The sequence below is a fragment of the Nicotiana tabacum genome, chromosome 23 (assembly GCF_000715075.1).
Source record: "Nicotiana tabacum cultivar K326 chromosome 23, ASM71507v2, whole genome shotgun sequence".
NCBI classification, from domain to species: Eukaryota; Viridiplantae; Streptophyta; class Magnoliopsida; order Solanales; family Solanaceae; genus Nicotiana; species Nicotiana tabacum.
The window spans coordinates 116,433,276-116,460,844 of NC_134102.1; the positions used below are offsets into that span (position 1 = coordinate 116,433,276).

Sequence of the window (27,569 nt, forward strand, 5' to 3'; positions counted from 1 at the left end):
TATTTTAGGCATTGTAAATGCTTCATAACTAGCATTGTTTGTAAATCTTGGTGTAACATAAGTTATTTTCGTATTTGAAACCAATTACTATTGTATTAAGTATTGATAATTTAGCAAATTGGGTAATATTTTGATGAAAATTTTGAATTATAAAAATTGATAATTATCATGTTTAACTATTGATGATAATATGAAATTAAAATTAAAATAATTATGAATAAAAATGAATTCCAAATAAATATTTTTACTAAAGAATACTGTCAACAACTAATAGAAAATGACCTTTTTAGCTAGATACCGTAAATTACTACGCCTACGCATTGTCCAGAAAAAGGAAACACTCTATTCTAATGAAATTAACGCGCCACCTTGAGTCACGTGCTCATAGTTAGGGATATGCATAATTTGATAAAATATCCGATTATCATATCGAAATTGAAAATTTTGGTATTTGGTATTTGATATTTTGGTATTCGGTATGATATTTAGTTAAATTTAAAAAAATATTAGTATTAAGTATGATATTTGGTATTTTAAAATGAAATACCAAAATATCGATACCGTACCGAAATATGTATTATAATACATAATACACATAATATTAATTATAATATAAATATTAAAAAATCTAAAATTTTACTTTTCTTTATTTTTTAAGTTAATCAATTAACTCTAAACAAGTAATAAGACATTTCTATTGATTAAATTTATTCCTCTATGTACAGTTTTCTTTCTCTCGTTTGATATTTATTGATTTTGGACAAACTTTTATCAACAAACATTTTTAGTTTTATATTTTTGAGTACTTTATTTAAGAATATTACCGTCTATGACTCTATGCACTAGTTAATATTCAAATCGAATAAATTAAAGTTACCGAACCGAATAAATCGAAAGAACAAAAACTAAATCATATCGAATTTAATTAATTACGGTATTAGTATAGCATAAGAAATCGAATATGGAAAATATCGAAATGTTTAAATAATGTACGGTAACGAAAAGGACAAACATAATGCTATCCACGAGACCAGACGAAATCACCCAATCACGCAGAGCACCAAGTCTTATCTCACGTGACCCCGCCATTTCTCCACCTCCTCCTAGGTCCTCGTTTTAACGAAAATAAAAACACACACGCACTCACTTATACATACAAATATTCCTATCTCTCTCTCATCTCGCTCCATTTCCAAACTCTGTAAATCCAAATTCCCTTTGTTTCTCCTTCCTCACGTTCAAATTCCTAAACCCTAATCCTAACCTGAATTCGTATGTGATTATTACAGTTTTAAAGGAGTAGCGTGTTCGGAAAATGGAGTCTCAGGCGAACAATCTGTACGATACGGCGTCGCAGCCGGACACGGGCAACGATGCCTACACATTTTTGGAATTCAACACGCAGGGAGAGGAATTCGATTATCCTGAGTTTCATGAGCTTTCGCAGCCAATTCGATCATCTGCGTGGCCTACGCCGTCCGATTCTTTAGTCTCGGAAGCTCCTGAGCGGCCACCGTCGTCATCCGACGCTTCTCCTTCCGCCAAATCACGTGGCGGTGGTGGAGGAAATAGCAATAGTAAAGTTAGTAGTAATAAGGCGGCAGCGGTGGCGGTGGATGCATCGGCGGCGGGGATGAGCGCGTTGAATTTTGAAGAGACTGGTGATGATGAGAGTTTTGAGTATGGGAAAGGAGATTTTGCTGTTGAACATTCTTGCAAGTACTGTGGAGTAGCGAATCCTGCTTGTGTAGTTAGGTGCAACGTGCCATCTTGCCGCAAATGGTTCTGTAATTCGAGAGGGAACACTTCGGGTTCTCATATTGTTAATCATTTGGTATGCATGCTTACATTTTTTGTGTGTTTTGTCATATACTTAATTTATTTGAATATGGAAAATTTGCCAAAAGGACCATGAGATCTTGGCTTCAAATCCTAGCATCATCCCAACAGAGGCATAAGCAGCAGTTTTTGTAAGCGGTGTCGAAATTTATGTAAGAACTGGGATATAACTTTGATTATCATACTTTTAGACAAGGAATAGCCTTAGTCCATTAGTTTTGTTGAGTCTTAAGTTTGAAAAAGTTTTGAGTTCAATTCCAGCTCATCACAATTTTTAACCACAAAGGTTCCCTCAAATATTTGCAAAAGAAAAATATGCTAGTTGAGGTTTGAACCTTTGACCTCCTAAAGCAAAATCAAACAAATAACCAACACACCAAGACACAATTTATGTCATGTGGAGTCATTTTTTCCTACTTATCCGTTTCCGTACAGTATTAATACATATATTTAGTAAAATTTTCCGACGAAGCGGTGTCGCGTGACACCGCTTCGGTAAGCATGCATCCGCTCCTGATCCCAACAAAAAAATGTGTCAATTCACCTATGCTGTTTGATGTTTAAGGTAGTAAGAATTGTGAATGATTCTTACTTATTTATCAAAAAGGATTGTCAGTAATAGTAGTGTGGATCGCTAACCAAGGTAGTGAACTAGGTGAAGCCTTTGCATTATATGTAGCTTATTTCATTTGTTTCTGTTTCTCTTTGACTATCTAAAGCTGTTGGGTGTGTTAGAACCAGCAAATTGAAGTCATAAGACTTCTAAGTGTGTTTTGGAATATGAATGCTTTAAACTTGTGACCATAGTGCTGCTTGATATCTCATTATTTGATATTGCTTGTAGAGGTGTTATGACTTATCAACAAAAATGGCGTGAGGTGTGATGATCTCAGTCATTGCTTGTCAAATTTGTTCAGACCTGCTGATTTGTTTTTCCTTCTGGTCCGATGCAACGACGGATGTTGCTGCCTCTGGTTGAAAGAGGAAAGAAAAAATGAATTGAACTGAGCTCCCATAGTTTGGCTTTCAAGGATGATGATAATTATTACAGCTGGTGGGGATTGTGTGAAATCTGCTATATTGGATTTACTTCCACTCTATGGGTCACGGAACAGAAAGACTTTACTATTAATTTCTTAATATATAAAGAAATTGAGTTTTTTTGCAATTTGAGGAACTGGAAAACAAACTATTGAAAGGTGGAATCAAACAAGTCCAGCTGAAAAATAATGTAAGAGGATTCAGACAACCAACTCCCAGTTTGGGTTAAAGCGCACTAGTAGCAGTAGTTGTAATTTAAGGAACTGAACTTATTCCTTATCAAAAAAAAAAAAGGAACTGAACTTATTGGTCACTCCTGATGAACAATCTTTTGTGGCTCCAAAAAAATGCTCTTTTCCCCTTTCGGGACTCTATTATTACTGATGAGGTTTTCTCTCAGTTCAGTTCTTTCTGTGGGACATGGAAATGGTTATTCAACCCTGGGAATATGAAGCCATTGTTTCTTAGACCCCTGAGTCTTTTGTTTGGAATGCTAATAATCATGTAGCCTCCAGAGTTACTCGAGGGCGTATAATTTGTGGTGTCAATATCTTCTTGTTCTGATAAGTGATAACTTGATTCTTCTCAGATCTTTGAAGATTTTATTTCTTCTGCAAGTACATATTTTTAGATGTCGAGAAAAAATTTGAACTGTTATTTGTATTTTATCAAGCTGAAAAGCTAGGGCATCACCTTTTGCTGATTGTTAAGGAGAGTTGATTTACTCTATTTGATATTTCTTTTTTACATGTTCAATGTCCATTAGATGTGAGTTTACCTGATAAGATAGGACACATTCACATAACTGCATGCTACATTTTTTTCTTGATACTATAGTAAACAGTGGGTTATCTACATGCATTAACTAAAATATATTAAGAGCTATATTTATTTGATAGCTGTACTCTTGGATTGTCCTGTAGTTGGCACATCTGTCATTCTCACTCTAGAAACAAGACACTTGGAATTTACTAAGTTTATTCTACAACATTCACCATAGGTTCGAGCGAAACACAAGGAGGTATGTCTTCATAAAGACAGTCCACTGGGAGAAACAATTCTGGAGTGCTACAACTGTGGATGTCGGAATGTCTTTCTTCTTGGTTTCATCTCTGCCAAGACAGAGAGTGTCGTTGTTCTCCTCTGTAGGGAACCATGTCTAAGTGTTAATGCATTGAAGGACATGAATTGGGATCTGAGTCAGTGGTGCCCCCTTATCGATGACAGGTGTTTCTTGCAGTGGCTCGTTAAGGTTTTGGGTTATCCTTTCTTGTTTCTCCTTATGGTGCTTTATGAGTTTTGCTCCCCTCCTGTTTCTATAACCTGTTGCCTGCTGCAGGTCCCATCTGAGCAAGAACAGTTGCGCGCACGCCAAATCAGTGCTCAACAAATAAACAAAATTGAAGAATTGTGGAAGACAAATCCTGACGCTACCCTGGCAGATCTTGAGAAGCCAGGTGTGGATGATGAACCTCAGCCTGTTGGATTGAAGTATGAAGATGCCTATCAGGTGTCTAGTAGAGATTGCTATCCTATTTTGTTTAGCTTTTGATGTATAGTGAATGCTCTGTAAATTTGCCCTGGATTGTATACATTAACTTCTGTGGTTGACAATTTAACTAAGTCTGGCTTATCCTTCTAATGTAGTATCAAAACGTATTTGCACCGCTGATCAATCTTGAAGCTGACTATGATAAGGTATGTCAGCCATTTAGATGATTTTACTTGCTGAATTTTGAGTGCATTATGTTCCTTCTTTTTTCTTGTTTTTTTGTTTCATCCTAAAATGCTATTTGTTTTCCTTTAGTGGATCATTTACCTTGTATTTTTCTTTTCGATAGTGTAGGGCTTCCTTTTCTTTTCGTTGGTGTAGTACTATTAAAGTTGCATGTTAGTAGGGTCTATCCGATAGTCTTAAGTGATAATTAACCGTACATTTGCTCCTAAATGCGTGTAGTCTCTAAATTAGGAGATACTTCTTTCTTTCTTTTTTGCTTAAATTCTGTAGTCAATCAATCTAAGACACTGTTTCCTTTTGGGAAAGATGCGTTCTTTCCGTGTCAAATGCTTAAATTCTGTAGTCGATCAATCTAAGACACTGTTTCCTTTTGGGAAAGATGCGGTCCTTCCGTGTCAAATAACCTGCTGATAGTGTTTTTTCTCCGTCTTGTATTGTTTTTTGTTAAGGTTTAATACTGCTTAACTGACGAAGCTTTCGGATTTTATTTCTATTTGGTAGATGATGAAAGAGTCTCAAAGTAAAGATAACATCACTGTTCGATGGGATATTGGTCTCAACAAGAAGCGCGTTGCATATTTTGTTTTCGCGAAGGTAGAATTTACCCTCATAAAGTTGTCTCTATTGACTCTCATCAAGCATGAGATTCTTGTGATGTTACATTTCTGTCATAGCCAATTCTTTCTTGAAGTGGGATTTCTTTTGTGTCTTGACTCACCTGGACTGAACATAGGGTGCTGTTCTTTTAGGAAGACAATGAGTTACGTCTTGTACCTGGTGATGAGCTACGATTGCGTTATTCAGGGAATGCAGCTCATCCAGCTTGGCAGTCAGTGGGCCATGTGGTATGGAACTTTGTCTTGATCTCTCACTCTTTTTAGAAGGGAAAAGATATGGAGTCTCCTTAAGGCTGTAAACACCCTTAACACATGCAAGTTGACTTAGAAGGAGAAGTGCATTATTCTGCATTTATATTTGTGTCTTTTGGCCCCCTTTTTTTTTTTACTACGACACTCTGTTGTGAATGGTTTCGTCCATTTTCAGATAAAATTAACCGCTCAAGAAGAGGTTGCCCTTGAGCTTCGTGCCAGTCAGGTACATTAGTTTTAGGATCTTCTTTTTATATTTTCTTGTCATCCTTTCCTGACTAACCCAAAAGTTACTTCGCATTATGTGTTCTTATTCGTCGCAATGTTCATGTCTTGCAGGGAGTTCCGGTTGATGTGACCCATGGGTTCAGTGTTGATTTTGTTTGGAAGAGTACGAGCTTTGATAGGATGCAGACTGCAATGAAAACTTTTGCAGTGGACGAGACAAGTGTCAGTGGGTGAGTGATATCTTTTTTTCCTCTTATTCGTGTTATTCTGCTCAAATTTGTACTTTTACATCTTGCATTCGTAAATAGATACATCTCATATTTGCTTTCTGACTTGTGAGTATTCATATACTGTGATTTATGCGCTTGTGTTGAAAGAATTGAGTGTTTCTGCTTTACTTTGCTGTTGCTGAATGTTAAGATAACTCACCTGTTTTGCGTTCCAGTCTTGTTGTGTAGCTGTAGGGTTTTTCCATACTTGTGGAATTTTAGACTTTGCTTGTGTCAGCCAGATTATAACTTTCTGATGAGAATACTTATGTTTGATTCGTTGATTCTACCATTCAGGTATATTTACCATCACCTGTTAGGTCACGAAGTTGAGATGCAGATGGTCCGGAATACACTTCCTCGCCGTTTTGGTGCTCCTGGTCTTCCAGAGCTTAACGCGTCTCAGGTTGGCGGTTCTCTCTTTCTTTGAATTTATAGCTGCTTCTATTCTTGTTTCTCAAACAGCAGTTTTATCTATCTAGTTTCGATATCTATCTTGCTTCTACCCGTTTTTTAGGAATATTTTTAGTATGTACTTTGGGCAAGTGGAATTGTTGCAAGTGCACTCCTTAGAAAGAGATGTGCATAGATATAGCTGCACACTTGTGCATAGATATAGCTGCACATGGTCATGTTAGATGACTTTTGAGATTTTGCTATTGAAAATTTTAGCTTCCTGCATCGTGAATGTCACCATGTGGAACTATGCATCGCCAGAATTCTATATCCAATTTGCCGGTGGTCTTGTTTGGTCCCTCTTCTTATGGATTTTCCCTCCCCTCAGCTATTAGTTAATTGGCGTGAAGGTGGTGCCTGAAATCCACTTGCTCCAACCCCCAAAAAGAAAAAAGGAAAAGAAATGCTCGCCTCATCACATCTCCAATGGAAAAAAATGAATAAGGGAGAGGAATAATATTGTCTTATTATACATGTTCGTATTGTAGGTTTTCGCTGTAAAAAGTGTTCTCCAGAAGCCCGTCAGTTTAATTCAAGGTCCGCCTGGTACGGGGAAAACTGTCACCTCGGCTGCCATCGTGTATCATATGGCCAAGCAAGACCAGGGTCAGGTAAGTTAATTGGTGTACAAGTTGACTTTGTCTTCAATGTTAAACTCTTGATTTTGATCATGTTCCCTATTGTGTCTTTGACTATTTCTCATCAGGTTTTGGTCTGTGCACCCAGTAACGTGGCTGTGGACCAATTAGCAGAGAAAATAAGTGCTACTGGTCTGAAGGTGAGGCACTGCCATTTGTGTGTGTATCCCCCTCTGCTGGATAGCTTTCATTGAACTATCCTAACAATTTCAATCACTATTTTTGCTTGGTTATCAACACCTGTTTCTTTGGCAGTCTTTGTTGTATAATGGAAGTATCCTACTGAATTTTAGACTGTTCTTCCTTTCCTTTTTGACATAACATATTCCCTTCCCCCGCCTCTGTCCCCTTTCCTTATGTTGACTGGTTAGAAGGAGTGCTTTTCCATAATCTGAAGGCATCTTGCTGATTGTTATATAACCACACAACTAAAGGCAAAAAGAAAAGGGAAGCCCGGTGCACAAGGAAAAAAGAAAGAGAACTTAAAAAGTATTGGAATGTAGGAATCACAGAAAATGAGCAGAAATGTCATCAAATATATGATATTTCAGCTTTTTTCTTCTGAATTCTTTTCTCTCAGGTTGTCAGGCTCTGTGCTAAGTCAAGAGAAGCTGTCAGTTCTCCTGTTGAGCATTTAACCCTTCATTATCAGGTTAGTTATTGCTAATTTTCAGACTTGTATGAATAAGTTTCCTATCAGTGCATGTATATCTTTTTCTCTCCTTTCATTCTATAATCCTTTGTCCATGTAGGTTCGTCATCTTGACACATCTGAGAAGAGTGAACTTCACAAGTTACAGCAATTGAAGGATGAACAAGGTTGGTTTTCTCTTCTAGTTTGTTTATGCTTCATGGATATTGGTGTTTCGATTTGTGTAAGGATTCGTTAGCTTATAGTCTTTGGTTTTCTATGATCATACACGATCCCTTATTAGCAGCATTGCTAAATGTGTGCGCATTATCCAAATTCATTTGATTTATCGATGTTCAGGAGAACTCTCCAGCAGTGATGAGAAGAAATATAAAGCTCTGAAGCGGGCAACAGAGAGGGAGATAGCTCAAAGTGCTGATGTGATTTGTTGCACTTGTGTTGGTGCTGGAGATCCTAGATTGGCAAATTTCAGATTCCGTCAGGTTGGTTCGCCTTAGAATAAGATGTTGAGGATCTTTAGTTCTTTTTTCATTTTCTTATCCATTTATTTTTGCCTCATTTTTTGTGTGTTTTTCTATTCATCTGGATGTTTCCTTAATGGTTTCGACATCTCTGCTATGTGACCTCATGTTAGGTGCTCATTGATGAGTCCACTCAAGCAGCTGAACCTGAATGCCTTATTCCTTTGGTTCTTGGAGCAAAGCAGGTAACAACTGCAATATATTTCATACTAAGGTTACCTTTATCAATAAATATATATATTTCATATTAAGGTATGCTATACAAATGGGCAGATGCTTACTGTAATTTATGTGCTAGGTTGTCCTTGTTGGTGATCACTGCCAGCTTGGACCTGTCATTATGTGCAAGAAAGCTGCTCGTGCTGGACTTGCTCAATCTCTGTTTGAACGTCTTGTTTTGCTGGGAGTGAAGCCAATTAGGTTGCAGGTGATTTTCTGGCCGATTTTTTATGCATTAACATTTCTGGGATTGATGAGGTTAGATTGAATTGTGTGTTCCAGTTTTTGGCCTTATTCCTCATAATGTTGTGTAGAGATTTAAAGCGCTCATGTGTTTTCCGAAGACTCAGTTCTTTTTTCTTTCTTTCTTTTTTTAAATGTTTTTTGTGAGTGGGGTGTTAGGGCCACTAGCATTCAAAATTTCTTCAATGGGACACTGTTTTTTTTCCCTTCACTATGTGGAGGATAAAAATAGAAAATATTTCTAGTTTTAAGCGAGTTGCTATCCTGCTTAAACTTACAACTCAGCTGTTGAGTTTCTATGCTATTCAATTGTAGCCGTTTTCATTTGCCTGACAAAAACAGTCATAGCTAACTCTGCTGCCTTACTTTTCCTGATTTTTTTGGTAAGGTGAAGATTTTATTAAAAACAGTATCAAGATGATATGGTGAAAATACAGAGATAGTGCTGGCTTAAAAACATTAACATCCTAAGCAGTCCAGCATGTCCAGCATGTTATGTAAATTTCTGACAACATTTCCATCTTTCTAATAGTACAAATAATGCAAACGGATGCCAAATTTAGCCATGAACATGGTCCACACCTGCCAAGTAGATTCAAAATGCACTATGAGAAGGCACGGGAGAAAATATGTTATTGATATTGGATGACAAATACAATACAAGAGGTTCCTATTTATAGCTATACACTACAAGGAGATATTACTCCTCTTCCAATGTGGGACAAGACTACACTATACATATCTATAAACTAACACTCCCCCTCAAGCCGGTGCATACACATCATATGTACCGAGCTTGTTCCACATGTAACTAATACGAGAACCAGTAAGAGACTTAGTGAAAATATCTGCTAGTTGATCATTCGACTTTACAAACTTTGTAACAATATTTCCTGAAAGTATTTTTTCTCTGACAAAGTGACAGTCGATCTCAATGTGTTTAGTCCTCTCATGGAACACCGGATTTGACGCAATATGAAGAACAACTTGGTTATCACACATTAGTTTCATTTTGCTGATTTCTCCGAACTTTAACTCCTTGAGCAACTGCTTGACCCAAACTAACTCACACGTCGCCATAGCCATGGCCCGATATTCGGCTTCGGTGCTAGATCGAGCAACTACATTCTGTTTCTTGCTCTTCCACGAGACCAAATTACCTCCTACTAGAACACAATATCCAGACGTAGAACGTCTATCAAAAGGTGATCCTGCCCAATCAGCATCTGTGTACCCAACAATCTGCTCGTGGCCTCGATCCTCGAATAGTAATCCTTTGCCTGGAGCTGACTTTATATACCGAAGAATGCGAACAACTGCATCCCAGTGACTATCACAGGGAGAATCCATAAACTGACTTACAACACTCACCGGAAAAGAAATGTCAGGTCTAGTCACTGTGAGGTAATTCAATTTGCCAACCAACCTCCTATATCTCGTAGGGTCTCTAAGAGGCTCCCCCTGTCCAGGCAGAAGCTTAGCATTCAGATCCATAGGAGAGTCAATAGGTCTGCAACCCATCATTCCAGTCTCCTCAAGAATGTCTAAGGCATACTTCCGTTGTGAAATAACAATACCTGAGCTAGACTGAGCGACCTCAATACCTAGAAAATACTTCAATCTACCCAGATCCTTAGTCTGGAAGTGCTGAAAGAGATGTTGCTTCAGATTAGTAATACTATCCTGATCATTACCAGTAATAACAATATCATCAACATAAATCATTAGATAAATACACAGATTAGGAGCAGAATGCCGATAAAACACAGAGTGATCAGCCTCAATACGAGTCATGCCGAACTCCTGGATAATTGTACTCAACTTACCAAACCAAGCTCGAGGGAACTGTTTCAAACCATATAGTGACTTGCGCAATCTGCACACACAATCATTAAACTCTCCCTCAGCAACAAAACCAGGTGGTTGCTCTATATAAACTTCTTCCTCAAGATCACCGTGGAGAAAAGCATTCTTAATGTCTAACTGATAAAGAGGCCAATGACGTACAACAGCCATGGACAAAAAGAGACGAACAGATGCTACTTTAGCCACGGGAGAGAAAGTATCACTATAATCAAGCCCAAAAATCTGAGTATATCCTTTTGCAACAAGACGAGCCTTAAGCCGATCAACCTGGCCATCCGGGCCGACTTTGACTGCATAAACCCAACGACAACCAACAGTAGACTTACCTGCAGGTAGAGGAACAAGCTCCCAAGTGTCACTCGCATGTAAAGCCGACATCTCGTCAATCATAGCATGTCGTCATCCTGGATGAGATAATGCCTCACCTGTAGACTTAGGGATAGAAACAGTGGACAAAGAAGATATAAAAGCATAATGTGGTGACGACAGACGATGATAACTTAAACCGACATAGTGGGGATTAGGATTAAGTGTGGATCGTACACCTTTGCGGAGTGCAATTGGTTGACTAAGAGGAGACAAGTCCGCAGTAGGTGCAGAATCTGATGCGGGGCGTGAATCACCTGGGCCTGATGCTGGATGTGGACGACGATGATAAGTCAAGAGTGGTGGAGCTGCAGAAGGTTGAACTGGATTATGTGGAGGAACTGGAGCTATAGGTGGTGGAGCTACAACCGGAGCTGTAGGTGGTGGAACTGGAGCTATAGGTGGTAGAGCTACAACTGGAGCTATAGGTGGTGGAGCTACAACTGGAGCTGTAGGTGGTGGAGCTGGAGTGACTGAATCTCCAAAAGATGAAACTGGTAGTACCTCAGAAATATCTAAGTGATGACCCGAACCTGTGAAGTATGATTGGGTTTCAAAGAAGGTAACATCAGCGGACATAAGGTACCGCTGGAGGTCAGGAGAGTAGCATCGATACCCCTTTTGTGTTCTCGAGAAACCCAGAAATACGCACTTAAGAGCACGAGGAGTTAACTTATCTGTTCCTGGAGTAAGGTTATGGACAAAACAAGTGCTTCCAAAGATACGAGGTGGAAGAGAGAACAAAGGTAAATGGGGAAACATGACAGAGAATGGAACTTAGTTCTGGATAGCTGAAGATGGCATACGATTAATAAGATAGCAAGATGTAAGAACGGCATCCCCCAAAAACGCAACGGAGCATGAGATTGTATGAGTAGGGTACAAGCAGTTTCAATAAGATGTCTATTCTTTCTTTCAGTTACCCCATTTTGTTGAGATGTGTACGGACAAGATGTTTGATGAATAATCCCATGAGATTTCATAAACTGCTGAAATGGGGAAGACAAATACTCTCGGGCATTATCACTACGAAATGTGCGAATAGAAACCCCAAATTGATTTTGAATTTCAGCGTGGAAGGTCTGGAAAATAGAAAACAACTCAGATCGATTTTTTATCAAAAATATCCAAGTGCATCTGGAATAATCATCAATGAAACTGACAAAGTAGCGGAATCCTAAGGTGGAACTGACCCGACTAGGACCCCAAACATCTGAATGGACTAAAGTAAAAGGTGACTCTGCTCGATTATCAAGACGCCGAGGGAAATGGGAGCAGGTATGCTTACCGAGCTGACATGACTCACACTCTAGAGCTGACAAGTGAGATAAACCAGATACCATTTTCTGAAGTTTTGACAAACTGGAATGTCCCAACCGTTTATGTTATAAATCTGGTGAATCAGTAACATGACAAGTTGTAGAAGGAAGACAAGATGTGAGTCCATGTGATTTAGCAAGGATAAGGTAATAAAGTCCGTTTGATTCACGCCCGGTACCAATGATCCGCCCCGTACTGCGTTCCTGTATAAAAACATGGTCATCAAGAAATAAAACAGCGCATTTAAGTGATTTGGCTAAGCGACTAACAGCTATGAGATTAAAAGGACTATTGGGAACATAAAGGACTGAATCTAAAGGTAAGGAAGGAAGTGGGCTTGCTTGACCTATTGCAGTTGCCATGGTTTGAGACCCATTGGCCATTGTGACTTTTGGAAGAGATTGAGAATACGAAATAGTAGTGAAAAGAGATTTGTTACCAGAAATATGATCTGATGCACCTGAATCAATGACCCAAGACTCAGAGGATGAAGATTGGGAGAAACAAGTCACGCTATTACCTGTTTGAACAACAGAAGCTATCTCAGAAGATGTCTGCTTACATGTTTTATACTGAAGGAACTCAATATACCCTGCTAAAGAAACAATCCGACTATTCAAAGCATCGGTTCCCATGTCGCTACAATTTGTAGTAGTATGGTTAACTTGAAATAGTAGAAATAAGTAACTCCTGTGAGAAAACTGAAGAAATAGCTTGAAAAACACTGTTTACAGCAGGAAAACAGAACATTGTTCTGTGCCGGAAACACTGTTCACGCCGGAAACACTGTAGCTCACCGGAAAATTCCAAAGTTGTCGGAATTTGTTGTAACCAGGATGGATAGACTCAGAATTCCTTTGCGAGCAAGCTGTCCTGAAGAAATATTTTCAAAAAATGGCCAGAAAGGTCACTGTTCACGCCGGAAAAATATAAAAGTGGCCGGAATTTGATTTGAATTAGATGGGTAGACTCGGAATTTTGAGGAGAGCACACTGTCCTGAAGAAGCTTCGCGAAAAAATGGCCGGAAAGTGGCCGGAACCCTCGCCGGAAAAGTTGTTGCCGGCGCGTGGAGGAGCATGGCGGCTTTTCTGCCGGATAAAATTTCAGGGATTGGTAGTAGGAGGGTGATCTAACTCGTGGTGGTGTTGGTTTTAGCACAACACCGACAAAAAGTGACTTTCACTTAGACAAGCCTTAGGTCACCGGAAAAATTACACGATGACTAAGTTCTTTCTTCCCGGTTAACGCTGGAATGACGCACAACGATCTTTTCTTACTAATGCTCTGATACCATGTGAGAAGGCACGGGAGAAAATATGTTATTGATATTGGATGATAAATACAATACAAGATGTCCCTATTTATAGCTATACACTACAAGGAAATATTACTCCTCTTCTAATGTGGGACAAGACTACACTATACATATCTATAAACTAACATGCACAAAAAAATGGTCCACAGATTCACAAGCTTTCTCACACAAATAAATAACATCTGCTGCACATTATCCAACCCCTTCTCTTTAAATTTCTTGAGTCCGGCATGCTTCATGAGATACTAGCCAACCAAAACGGCCACCTTTGTTGGGACTATAGTCTTCCAGATCATCTGCCAAGGCCACTTTTGTTCTTGCAGCAGCTGAACAGCATTTAGTATTTTATAGAATGAACTGACAGTAAAAGAACCTTTTTTACTTGCTTTTCTGAGTAGGCTACATTACTTTTCCTGATTGACTGTTCCTTCCTCTTTAAATTTATTACTGTTAATTTTATTGTCGTGTATGCCGTTCAGACCCCTCTTTACTGTTTGTTTATACCTTCTCTTCTGCTTCCCCTTTTTTTGCGTAACGACAGGGTTTATATTTTCCTCAAATGATGTATAATGTTGGTTCTGCTGTCCATTAAAATGCAATATCAGGTACAATACCGTATGCATCCTGCACTGTCAGAGTTTCCCTCAAATAGCTTTTATGAAGGTACTCTTCAAAATGGTGTAACCATCAACGAGAGGCAATCATTAGGCATTGATTTTCCTTGGCCTGTACCCAACCGTCCCATGTTCTTTTATGTCCAGGTATTCTCTATTGGTCTAGCTGATTTCTTGCTGTCCTTTTTGGAGTGAGAAGAAGATATATTTTGTTTCTGTTCTCATTTGATTACCTTAGATATTACTGCTATGGCTATGAAGATACTAAGGATTAAGTGTTGTAGAAATTAGGTTGACATTTTCCGCTTTCTATTTTGTGTATTTGTTATATGAAGTCATACTCATTTATAATCTCTATAGATGGGACAAGAAGAGATAAGTGCTAGTGGAACTTCTTATCTGAATAGAACAGAAGCTGCCAACGTTGAGAAGATAGTGACTACATTCCTCAAGAGTGGTGTAGTCCCTAGTCAGGTATGGTGTTGTTTAGTTTTTTAACTTGTCCTTTGGATGCCGGGGAAGTTGCTGCAAAATTTCTGCAGAATAAAAATTAGAGATAGGAAGATCATTTTCAAGCATATATTTAATAACTTTTCGTTTAAAAGGAAAAGGGAAGTTCAAGAGAAACCACGCTCCTTCAAAATTAGCAAGACTTAATTTGGAAGAAAGCTTTCCTATTACTAAGTTTTTAAAACTTCACTCACCCTTTCCTACTTACCATATGCATAAAAATGGCAGGGAAGTTTGCTTTTCAGTACTGTCCTTTCCTTTTCTCAGAAATCAGAAGTACCTAAGAGTTTAAGTCATTTGTATGTAACTATTTTGCATGTAAATTGCCAGATTGGAGTTATAACACCATATGAGGGTCAACGAGCATACATCGTAAATTACATGTCTAGAAATGGTGCTTTAAGGCAGCAACTTTACAAGGAAATTGAGGTATGGTGTGAATAGAGGGGCTACTTATGGTTCTCTTTAAATTCTTCCTATAAAGTGAGAGTAATTCCTCTCTTCAGGTTGCAAGTGTAGATTCATTTCAGGGAAGGGAAAAAGATTATATCATTTTGTCTTGTGTCAGGAGCAATGAACATCAGGTTGGTATTGATATCCAATAATTATCTGTTCTTACCGACTGTCCATGTTACTTTGAACCCCCCCCCCCCCCCCCATGTATGCACCATAATTTTGAATTTTTGAATTCCTTCATTATAAAATGTGAAAAGGCTAGTTTCACCCTCTTTGATTTGGGTGTGCAAGAGGTGGACTTGAGTTTCTAAATTTTTATTCGGTTGTTCTGGCCATAAAGTTATGTAACTGCTAGACATGCTGGCCAAAACTTCCCTTCTTTCCAGTGTCTTATAAGTAACAGCTGACTTACTGTTTACTTGCTTGTCCTTTCAGGGTATCGGGTTTCTTAATGATCCTCGCAGGCTTAATGTTGCTCTTACACGTGCTCGTTATGGAATTGTTATTTTAGGAAATCCTAAAGTTTTGAGCAAGCAGCCTCTCTGGAATGGCTTGTTGACACATTACAAGGTAATTTCTTAAATATTTCTGAGAAAAGAATGTCAAGGACCTTTTCTTTCAATATTTTATGTTCTGATGTTGGTTTAAAATACTTATTGCTGCATTTCACGATTATTCTACAGTAGGTGTTATTGAACTTACCATGTCAAGAAAAAGGTGTTATTGAACTGAAAATTTTGACATTTTGTTTGTTACGTGTTATTTTTGGGCCAATCCTTTTTGGGAGAGGGTGTTGTATTGATAAGTTTGTCTGACAACATCATTGTTGTTTTAAACTTTGGAATCACTTCAATATTTTTCTTTAATGTATTACACCTTGAGATACTGTGAGAAGTATAGCACGGAAAAGTTTTATATTTCTTATCTAAAGTGTTGTACAATGCCCTATTTATATACAGTGATTACATAATAATAGGTATCTACTTCCCGATGTGGGACACTATACATGACTAACTACTTAACACTCCCCCTCAAGCCGGTGCATTAAATCATATGTACCGAGCTTGTTACAGATATAACTAATACGAGAACCAGCAAGAGACTTAGTGAAAATATTTGCAAGCTGATCATTCGACTTCACAAACTTTGTAATAATATCTCCTGAGAGTATCTTTTCTCTGACAAAGTGAATATGAAGAGCAGTTTGATTATCACACACCAATTCCATCTTGCTGATTTCTCCGAACTTCAACTCCTTGAGCAACTGCTTGACCCAAACTAGCTCACACGTTGCCATAGCCATGGCCCGGTATTCTGCTTCGGCACTAGATCGAGCAACTACACTTTGTTCCTTGCTCTTCCAAGATATTAAATTACCTCCTACTAGAACACAATATCCAGACGTAGAACGTCTATCATAAGGTGATCCTGCCCTATCGGCATCTGTGTACCCAACAATCTGCTTGTGGCCTCGATCCTCGAATAGAAATCCTTTGCTTGGAGCTGAATTTATATACCGAAGAATGCAGACATCTGCGTCTCAGTGACTATCACACGGAGAATCCATAAACTGACTTACCACACTCACAGGAAAAGAAATGTCAGGTCTAGTCACTGTGAGGTAATTCAATTTGCCAACCAATCTCCTATATCTCGTAGGATCTCTAAGAGGTTCCCCTGTCCTGGCAGAAGCTTAGCATTCAGATCCATAGGAGTGTCAACAGGTCTGCAACCCATAATACCAGTCTCCTCAAGAATGTCTAAGTCATACTTCCGTTGTGAAATAACAATACCTGAGCTAAACTGAGCGACCTCAATAGCTAGAAAATACTTCAATCTGCCTAAATCCTTAATCTGGAAGTGCTGAAAGAGATGCTGCTTCAGATTAGTAATATCATCCTGATCACAGTGTTTTTGAGAGCGAGAAGCGCAAAAAAGCGACAGGGGCTCACCTCGCTTCAAAAGCAAAGCGCACGCTTCATTGAAGTGAAGCGCAATTTTTGAAATACATAATGTAAATTTTGCAAAGACACAATATAAATAATCAAAAAGTTCAATTTAAAAACTTAAAAGTAGGTACCACCAAATCCTCCACAAACCATAGGACAAGCAAAATCAAAGCTACTAAATTACTAGAATCAACATCTTATTCTACTCTTCTTGTTCTTTTTCAAGTTTGTCAAAATCTTGAACTCCTCTATTATCTTCATATTGCTCGTCATCTTCTTCTTCCCCCTCCTCGTCCTCTTCATGATCACTTTCATCTTCATCAATTAGGGATAGGGATCGACTTGTAGTAGCCACACTTTTTCCCTTCCTAATCGAGCTTGAACTTGAAGTATTCCCCCTTAAACCATAAGGATTCTCCCCAACTCCACTAACATCTGCAACATCACCCCAAGTGAAATTAGAGTCACCTTCAAATACTTCTTCATCTTCACAATTTTCGGGGACTCCGGTTAGCCACTCATTAGCCTCATCAATATTGTCCAAAAGAATTGGATCAATTAGATTGCGGTGGTTGTAGCGACGCCTCAATGCTCTATTGTATTTTATGAACACTAGATTATGGAGGCGCTTCAAGGTTAGTCGATTCCTCTTCTTTGTATGAATCTGCAAACAAGATGTGTCAACTAATTAGTAGGAGTTGGGACAATTGAGATATAATTTACTTTATCTCAAAACACGAAATAATTCTTTTTATTTCTCACGTGTTCAAAAACGCTCTAATTCCTTTCACATCCGGATGAGCTACAAGTTAAACTTAGAACTTTGATGGCGAAAGTCTATAAATCCGGAGTCTCTGCACCATATTGGTCCCACTACTCAACTATAGAAGTGAAAAAAAATATTTAAGAGTTAATAAGTATAAAAAATACATTAAAAGTTGGAGCTATAAAATATAGAAGCACTTGGTCACCTGGCGACTTCGTCTTTCTTTGTTTAATAGCCAGTCGCAGCTTAAAAAGTCCTTCAACTGCCTTGTAAATAGCAAGCTGATCTACTATCTTTTCTTGCAAGTCTTCATCTGGGGTCAACTTAATAGCACACTCATGGAATCCCATCCACACTTCTCTAGCCAATGAATTATTCTCATACTGATCATAAAAGAGTGACGAGTTCAGAATAAGACCAGCTGCATGCAAAGGTCGATGAAGTTGCTCTGTCCATCTTGAATCAATGATTTGAAAGACCTTTGCATATTTCTGCTCGTTAGTGAATGATGCTTGAATAGCCTCTTTGGCCTTATCCATAGCTTCATAGAGGTAGCCCATTGGTGGCTTTTGCTCCCCATCCACCAAACGGAGTACTTTAACCAAAGGGCCACTAATTTTAAGAGCATGAAGGACATTATTCTAAAAAGAATAAGAAAGAATAATGCGTGCAACATCTTTCCCCCCAGTTTCCTTTGTAAATTTACTCTTGTAAAAAAGAATAATGCGTGCAACCTTGTCTTGCCCGGTTTCACCAAATTTTTTTGTCTGGTGAATCTTCTCATCATATTCAATAACAAGGGCCGCTGAGCAATATAAGAATGTACCCTAACACCCTAGCCAAAGACTGTAGAGAAGGGGTTTTCCTTGAAAATGCCCCCGAATATTAAGTTGATACAATGAGCAGCACATGGAGTCCAATAGACATTCGGGTACGCTCCTTGCACCATGCCACCCGCTTTCACATTTTCACTCGCATTATCAGTGACCACTTGAACAACTTTGCTTGGGCTAATCTTTTCAATGGTGTTCTGAAACAAGGTGAGCATTTTGATGTGGTCAGTGGACGAGTTGCTAGCATCAATCGACTCAAGAAACAAACTTCCCTTGGGAGAATTCACCAACGCACTAATAATCATTTTCCCAGTTCTTGCCGTCCACTTATCCATCATAATGGAGCAGCCATACTTGTTCCACACAACTTTATGTCCATCCACTTCCTTATTTAGATAAGGACCTATGATTTCATGATAAGTGGGAGGTTTCATTCCAGGTCTGTATTGACCAACAACCTCAATAAAGTCTCCAAAAATGTCAGTATAGTTGACACAATTGAAGGGGAGCCCAGCATCATAGACCCATCGTGCAAAAGCTCTAACTGCACGATCCCTCAAAATGTCCTTAGCAATTTTTTGTACATCTTTTCCACCGCTCTTTGCTTCTGGATTCTTTGGGAAATAGCAATCTATAGGACCTTTAGTCCTACTCGTACCCGTCAATCCATGGCTTGAAGAGATTGCATCTCTTCCCCGTTTTGTTGGAAGTGACAAGCCTTCACCTTCTTCAATATCATCATCATCATTATCAAGATTGGTCACAAATGGTTGATGACTCATTTGATTTTTTTGCTCCTTCTTCTTCTCAACAAAATTCTTTATTTCATCCCTCACCTCCGGTGGGCATTTCGGACAACTTGTGACGTTTCTATCGCCGCCAATAAGCGATAAATTCCACTCGTTGTAATCTTGTTACAAAACTTGCATACAACATTTGTATTATTCTTCTCATTAACTTTATCACCATATCGCCAAGCCGGGTCTTTCTCTTTCGATCTTTGAGACATTTTGAAATCCCTATTAAGATATAAGAAAATACATAATCAAATAAACTGAAAATACATATAATATATATAATAATTAATTTTATAAACCGAAATACACATTAAAAAAATCAAATAAACTAAAATATAACATATATAATTTTCTAAAATGAAATACATATAAAATTAATCAAATAAACTGAAAACATAACATATATATAGGAAAAAAAGAAAACCAGCGCCTGCCCTAGCTGTGCAGACGTTGGATGAGAAAAAGTGAAAAAGAGGAGAGAAGAAGAAGGAAGAAGAAAGAAAAAAAGGAGAAGAAAGAAAACAAGGAGTAGAAGAAAGAAGAAGAAAAATTACATGGAGGAAGTTGAAACCCTAGTAGCAGGCCAGCAGCAATGTCGATCAATTTGGGAAGAAGAGAGAAATGGTCAATTTGGTCTTAGGGGTCTGTTTTGTATAATAAAAAAACACACCCAAACTTTTTTTTTTTTTTTTAAAAAAAGAGGCCCCTCTGAACAGAAGCGAGCGCTTCTGCGCTTCACGATCGCTTCGCGCTTCTTCAACTGAAGCGAGCGCTTCATCTGGTCGAGTCGCCTCAGTCTTGGAAAAGCGACCAGCCATCGCTTCGCGTCGCTTCTCGCTTAAAGCGACGAAGCTATCGCTTTTTAAAACACATAACAATATCATCAACATAAACCACCTCATAAATACACAGATTAAGAGCAGAATGTCGATAAAACACAGAGTGATCAGCTTCACTACGAGTCATGTTGAGCTCCTGAATAACTGTGCTTAACTTACCAAACCAAGCTCGAGGGGACTGTTTCAAACCATATAGTGACCTGCGCAATCGGCATACAAGACCACTAGATTCACCTTGAGCAACAAAATAAGGTGGTTGCTCCATATAAACTTCTTCCTCAAGATCACCGTGGAGAAAAGCATTCTTAATGTCTAACTGATAAAGAGGCCAATGACGTACAACAACCATGGACAAAAAGAGGCGAACCGATGCTACTTTAGCCACGGGAGAGAAAGTGTCACTATAATCAAGCCCAAAAATCTGAGTGTATCCTTTTGCAGCAAGACGAGCCTTAAGCCGATCAGCCTGGCCATCCGATCCGGCTTTGACTACATAAACCCAACGACAACCAACAGTAGACGTACCTGAAGGAAGAGGAACAAGCTCCCAAGTTCCACTCGCATGTAAAGCAGACATCTCGTCAATCATAGCATGTCCATCCTGGATGAGATAGTGCCTCACCTGTAGACTTAGGGATAGAAACAGTGGACAAAAATGATATAAAAATATAATGAGGTGATGACAGACGATAACTTAAACCGACATAATGGGGATTAGGATTAAGTGTGGATCGTTCACCTTTGCGGAGTACAATTGGTTGACTAAGAGGAGACAAGTCCGCAGTAGGTGCAGAATCTGATGCAGGACGTGAATCACCTGGGCCTGATTTTGGACGTGGACGACGATGATAAGTCAAGAATGGTGGCTTTGCGGCTGGGGATGTACGAGGAGCAACTTTAGACTCCTCCAAAGTATGTATAGGTAGTTGTGGTTGTGGTGGTGCTATGGGTGTGGATTCCTCACAAGTAGGTACAAGTAAGACTTCAGATATATTAAGATGAAGATGATCAGAAGAAGTAAAGTAAGGTTGAGACTCAAAAAATGTGATATCAGCTGACATAAGATACCTACGAAGGTCAGATGAGTAGCAGTGATACCCTTTTTGAACCCGAGAATAACCAAGGAAGACACACCTAAGAGCACGAGGAGCTAACTTATCTTTTTCAGGAGCTAAGTTGTGAACAAAACATGTACTCCCAAAAACACGAGGAAGAGAGTATAAGGATGACTGAGGGAACAATACTGAATGTGGAATCTAATTTTGGATAGCAGATGAAGGCATTTGATTAATCAAGTAACAAGCTGTAAGAACTGCATCGCCCCAAAAACGCAGCGGAACATGGGACTGAATGAGAAGTGTGCGAGCAGTTTTAATGAGATGTCTATTCTTTCTCTCTGCTACCCCATTCTGCTGAGGGGTATACGGACAAGATATTTGATGGATAATTCCTTGAGAGGTCATAAACTGCTGAAACTGAGAGGATAAGTATTCTAAAGCATTATCACTACGAAAAGTGCGAATAGAAACACCAAATTGATTTTTAATTTCAGCACAAAAATTCTGGAAGATAAAAAACAATTCTGAACGATCTTTCATTAGGAAAATCCAAGTACATCTTGAGTAATCATCAATGAAACTAACAAAATAACAAAATCCTAATGTTGAACTAACTCTACTAGGACCCCATATATCCGAATGAACTAAAGAAAAGACAGACTCTGAACGACTCTCAGCACTACGCGAAAAGGTGGCTCGGGTATGTTTCCCAAGTTGACACGACTCACAATCTAATGTAGATAAACTAGACAAACTAGGCGCCATCTTCTGAAGCTTGGATATACTCAGATGCGTTAAACGTTTGTGAATTAGGTCTGGAGGATCTGTAACTGGACATGCTGTGGAAGGATTGAGTGAGCTAAGGTAGTAAAGGCCTTGTGATTCAAGCCATGTGCCAATCGTCTGCCCGCACTGCGGTCCTACATAATAAAAGATTCATTAATAAAATATATACCACAATGGAGGGCAAGAGTCAAACGACTAACAAATGCAAGACTAAAAGGATAGCTAGGGACATAAAGAACAGAATCTAGAGTGATAGAAGATGAAGGATTAGCTTGTCCAACTCCTTTTGCTTTAGTTTGGAACCCATTGACTAAAGTAACAGTCGGAAGAGACTGTGAATACACAATGTTCGACAAAAGTGATTTATTACCAGAGATATGATCATAAGCTCCTGAGTCCATGACCTACGGTCCAAGAGTACTAGACTGAGAAACACAAGCAAAAGAATTACCAGCAACATGAGTATCAATCTGAGCAACCGAGACTACTTGTGCAGACATAGATGTCTGCTTACTTGCTCGATACTGAGGGAACTCATTATATTCCACTTCAGATAAAGAAAATCCATGTTTACCTGTAGTCTTGGTCTGAGCAACATGAGCGTTTCTGGGTGGTCGACCATGTAAAGAATAGCTTACTTCACGAGTGCGTCCAAGTTTATTACAATAAGAACACTTGGGTCGAGATCTCCCAAAACGACCTCCTCCTCGTCGATTCTCCGTAGCCTGAGATGTCCGATTTTCCATTGTCTGAGATGCGAAAATAGAGGAGTCAACAATTGGTGGTGAGACCACTGTGTGACTGGGTGGCGCAGCAAGACGAAGCAATCGAGAAAATAATTCATCAACTGTAGGAATTGAAGGACTAGCCAGAATTTGGTCTCGCACTGAGTCAAGGTCATTAGGCAGTCCAGCAAGTGTAAGAACTAGAAACATCTTTTGTCGTTGCTCTTGTTGTTCAACACTAGCAGTGACTGGCATCAACTTCTCAAATTCCTCCATAACTGCCTGCACTTGTCCCAAGTAAGTAGACATATCCAATTCCTGTTTCTTTAAGCTTGTCATCCGAGATATCATATCATAAAAACGAGATATGTCATTAGTATATAAAGTACGAGCCTTCTCCCAAACTGAATAACATGTCTGGAATGGACGAAACAAAGGCATTAACTTGGAATCAATTGATCGCCACAACAAACTACATAATTGAGCATCAATTTTCTCCCAGAGTGCTTTGGCCTTTTCATCTCCATCACTAGTCTTCTCGGCTAGGTGATCTTGAACACCTTGACCCTTGCACCACAACTCAACAGAAGAAGCCAGGTTAAGTAGTTTGAACTTCCCATTAAGGGTTCCGAAGTAATCATCAAACTTGAATTTCCAGAACCCGTGTTTTTAGAACAAAAAATATCAAGCCCCAAAGACATTGTTGGACCAAATAGCACAGACAATCAAGAACACTAAAAAGCTCACAGGAACAGTGAAGAAAAAATACTGTATAACAATCACCGGAAATCTCACCGGTAAATAAAAAAGTCGTCAGAATTTGATGTAACTTGGATGGATAGGCTCGGAATAGCCTCGCGAGCAAGCTGTCCAAAAGAACTTTTGTCTGGAAAGCAGCTCACGCACCGACGCGTGAGGAGATCTCGCCGGAATTTTTCTCTCTCTGGTCGGCGCGTGTGGGGGTATTTTCCGGCGGGGTTTTATGGGATTTGGTCGCCGGAGGGTTTAGGACCCTGTGGTGGTGTTGGTTTTAGCACAACACTGAGGGAAAAGTAGGTGACGCAATAACAACCCTAGAAGTCGCCGTAAATTGACACACGACGACTGTCTGGCGGAGTTTTCTTTCCCGGATGTTTCTCACCAACGCTCTGATACCATGTGAGAAGTATAGCACGAAAAAGTTTTATATTTCTTATCTAAAGTGTTGTACAATGCCATATTTATATACAGTGATTACATAATAATAGGTATCTAATTCCCGATGTGGGACACTATACATGACTAACTACTTAACACATACTTTAACATGTCTGTCAGGAGCATGAATGCTTGGTAGAAGGTCCTTTAAATAACTTAAAACAAAGCATGGTTCAGTTTCAGAAGCCAAAAAAGGTACGTATAGGTGGATATGCGTTCTTTCTAGGTTTGATGTTTGTGTGTGTGTGCCTCAGCAGAATTATGTATCATTGGTTTTGCAGATCTATAATGACCGCAGGCTTTTCTTTGGTGGTGGACCTGGAATAGTTCCTGGTGATAATTATGGATCTGCTGCCTCGACAAACCCCAATGCTGACAGGCGGAATAGTCGTTCTAGGGGTATGTTGGGTTTTTATTCTTCTCCTATTGGCTTATGTTACATTCATCTTACAGTAGTTTTGATGTGTATACTTGGTATTATTATGATATGGATGTGACTAGTTTCCATATGGATGGATCCTTTAATACATGTTAAGAGTTTGCTAAAAGTTAAGGGACCTTTGTCAGATCCATACCCATGTCCTTACTCATTACTCATGCCTGATTCCTGTAAAATTGCTAATTGCTGGAATTTCTTTTGAAATGATGTTTTTGTCCCCCCAATGAGGTATCATATTGATGCGATCAGGAACTCCATATACAAGCAGTATACTAAGTAGAGGATTTAGATAAGAATGTGATTATCTACAAAAAGCACCCAGTCGTCAATGGGAATCCTGTAGGCTCCAAACACTTTACAAAAATATAAAATGATCCTCGTAATATGTAGAACGGTTGTACAGCATTGATGATTCCAAGTTGAACAGGTTTCATCTGATAGGTCTTAGAATCTGAGCTACCTCCTTTCCTTGCAAAGTATTCTTAAATTGGTGCCAGAAAACTGGAAGCATATGTTATCGGTCGAAATTACAGTTTGTTCATACATGTAATCCTGTCTTATTGTTGGCTTTTTAACTTTTTGTCTTTTTATAGGTTCTTACATGGCACCTGGTCCACCCAACGGTACTCACAGACCCGGTGTCTATTCTTCTGGTTATCCAATGCCTCGAGTTCCCATCTCTCCTTACCACAGTGGCTCTCCCCAACCGTATGCAATTCCTACTCGTGGTGCTATACACGGGCCTGTTGGAGCTGTTCCTCATGTTCCACAGCCAGGTAGCCAGGGTTTTGGGGCCGGGCGTGGGAATGCCAATGCTCCAATTGGTAGCCATCTTTCTCACCAGCAAGCCTCCCAGCAACCTATCGGAAGTCATGGGCCTAACTTCAACTTTCCTGCACTTGAAAATCCGAACACTCAGCCATCAGTTGGAGGACCTTTATCTCAGCCTGGATATGCTTCTAATGTTAGTAAATCTATTAATTCTTTAACTATTCTATCATTTACTTATTGTTGCCATAGTAAGGGTGAATTTTTATTCTCAAACATGATAGATGGCCGTTCAAGGACCAAGCCAGACATTTCGTGATGGATTTTCAATGGGTGGCATGTCACAGGTAAATGATTTTGTTCATCGATTGTTGTTTCATGTTTGTTTCACCGAATACCGTGTTTACCCTTAATAATTTTTATCAGGACTTCTTGGGAGATGATTTCAAGAGCCAGGGATCCCATGTTCCATATAATGTTGCTGACTTCTCTACACAGGTACCGTCCTGCACGTTCTCTAGCAGGCCATTCATCATCTGAAACTGCTATTTACTGCCTTAATTTGCACGTTATCTTGATGTTCCCACCTCTCTCCAACTAATTTGTACGTGTGTTGTATTTTCTTCCTTTTTTCTTCTTTTTATGTAGTACTAACTCAGCTTTGTTTCACTGCCATTCAGGCTTCTCAAAGCGGATTTGCTGTTGATTATGTAAATCAGGGAGCACAGGCTGGTTTTCCAGGAAATTTTTTTAACCAAAATTCACAAGCTGGATACTCACGTTACGGTTCAGGAAATGAATTTATGTCACAGGTAAGCTGTCCACTCCTTTGGCCCCTTCATTTCTTGCTCTCTAAAGCCTGTTAGGGGACTTGGAAGGTTTCACGAGTTCATTAGTGGTGAATAACTCCACCTGATGTGGTTTTCTTCGGTATTGTTTCTCTTCTTCCTGTTACCTGGGTCTTTTGCTAATCTCATCATTTTGATTGCTATGCAGGATTACATGGCTCATGGATCCCAAGGTCTCTTCACACAAGCTGGATACAATGATCCATCACAGGATGACAGTTCACAAAACCATTTTGGCATGTCCAATGCAAATCCTCTTCAGTCTCAGGTTACTGCATTCATTAATTCTGCTTGATAATTAGCAGAATATTGAAAGACCTCCAAATATGAGATATGCATCACGTGAAGTCTCCAGCCACTGGGAAATTCATTCTTTACCAGTATCAAGATTAGGGGACTTCACTAGTTGCAAAATGCTCCTTTTTATTGGTTAATTCACCTGTCTAACTGTGACTATCAAATTTGTTTCTGTTTTCTCCAGAGTTTACTCAATCCACTGTACTCCCAGCCTTTTGCTCACTACAACACCCAACTGTTGAACATGCAAAGTTCCCAACCTCAACAGCCGCAAGTCCCACAAGTCCAAGGCTCACAAACTCAGAAACTCCATTACAACGGTTAAAGACCACCGGCTTGTTATGTAACGGTTATGTTTTGCATACAGCAACTTGGTTTGTGCTGTCATGTGATTGTATTATCTGTGCAAGATGGAGTAGAGTGCTGAAATTCAGGTCAGTTTGGTGCCAACCTGATGATTCTGGATGATTTGATTTTGAGGGATGAAGTGGAGGAAGGCTCTCTCGTAAAGAAAAGCACGGGCAGCTGAACCGTTGCTGAGGAAGGCAAAATAACAGCTGTTATCTGCTTGAGGTTGTGTACTGCCCAAGGGAAGGTGAACTGTCTATTCAGTAGAGCAAGTTACATGGCATGGTATTAGTCGGAGGATGCTGGTTGTTGTTACAGCTGGGCATGGAAGCTGCTAGTACTATCGTCCTGTACAGCGTTTTGGCAAATGTCAGCCTAACCCTTTCAGCTCATCCTGACATGTAATTAATAATTCTCACTATTATGTAGAAGACTGATGGATGTGTTTGTCAATAATGCAGCAGTATACCACTGCTGTTATAGAGTTTTAGGTACCTAAGCTTGGGGCGTCAGGCTTTCGGTCAAATTAATTTGAATTTGAGTCAGTAATTGTGTCATTTTTTTGGGTGGTCTGTCAAAGCACTTGCAGGTATAGTCAATGAAAGTACTTAACATAGCGTTTGCACCGAGTCTCTGGGTGTAGCCAATAGCCATTTCCATTATTCCATAGTCGATGGATTGTGTATTTGCAATTATTGTATGTCAAATACTGCTTTTGGCTCGATCTATCCATGTAATTGAATTCTTTTTCAAAGTAA

The 27,569-nt window shown here is 39.2% G+C and overlaps 1 protein-coding gene across 1 annotated transcript; it reads left to right on the forward strand.

Annotated features, from left to right (window-relative positions):
* Positions 1–1,149: 1,149 nt before the first annotated feature.
* On the forward strand, positions 1,150–27,569 carry LOC107763141 (regulator of nonsense transcripts 1 homolog). Its single transcript, XM_075246882.1, has 30 exons — positions 1,150–1,201; positions 1,290–1,834; positions 3,881–4,132; positions 4,220–4,390; positions 4,528–4,578; positions 5,120–5,212; positions 5,368–5,463; positions 5,663–5,713; positions 5,827–5,945; positions 6,282–6,390; positions 6,929–7,051; positions 7,147–7,218; positions 7,659–7,730; positions 7,831–7,897; positions 8,070–8,212; positions 8,365–8,436; positions 8,550–8,678; positions 14,187–14,342; positions 14,556–14,669; positions 15,036–15,134; positions 15,212–15,289; positions 15,597–15,731; positions 24,232–24,306; positions 24,393–24,510; positions 25,144–25,514; positions 25,603–25,665; positions 25,745–25,816; positions 25,999–26,130; positions 26,315–26,434; positions 26,648–27,569. The coding sequence occupies exons 2-30, from the start codon at positions 1,316–1,318 to the stop codon at positions 26,786–26,788; spliced, it is 3,813 nt and encodes a 1,270-aa protein (XP_075102983.1). The 5' UTR covers positions 1,150–1,201; positions 1,290–1,315; the 3' UTR covers positions 26,789–27,569.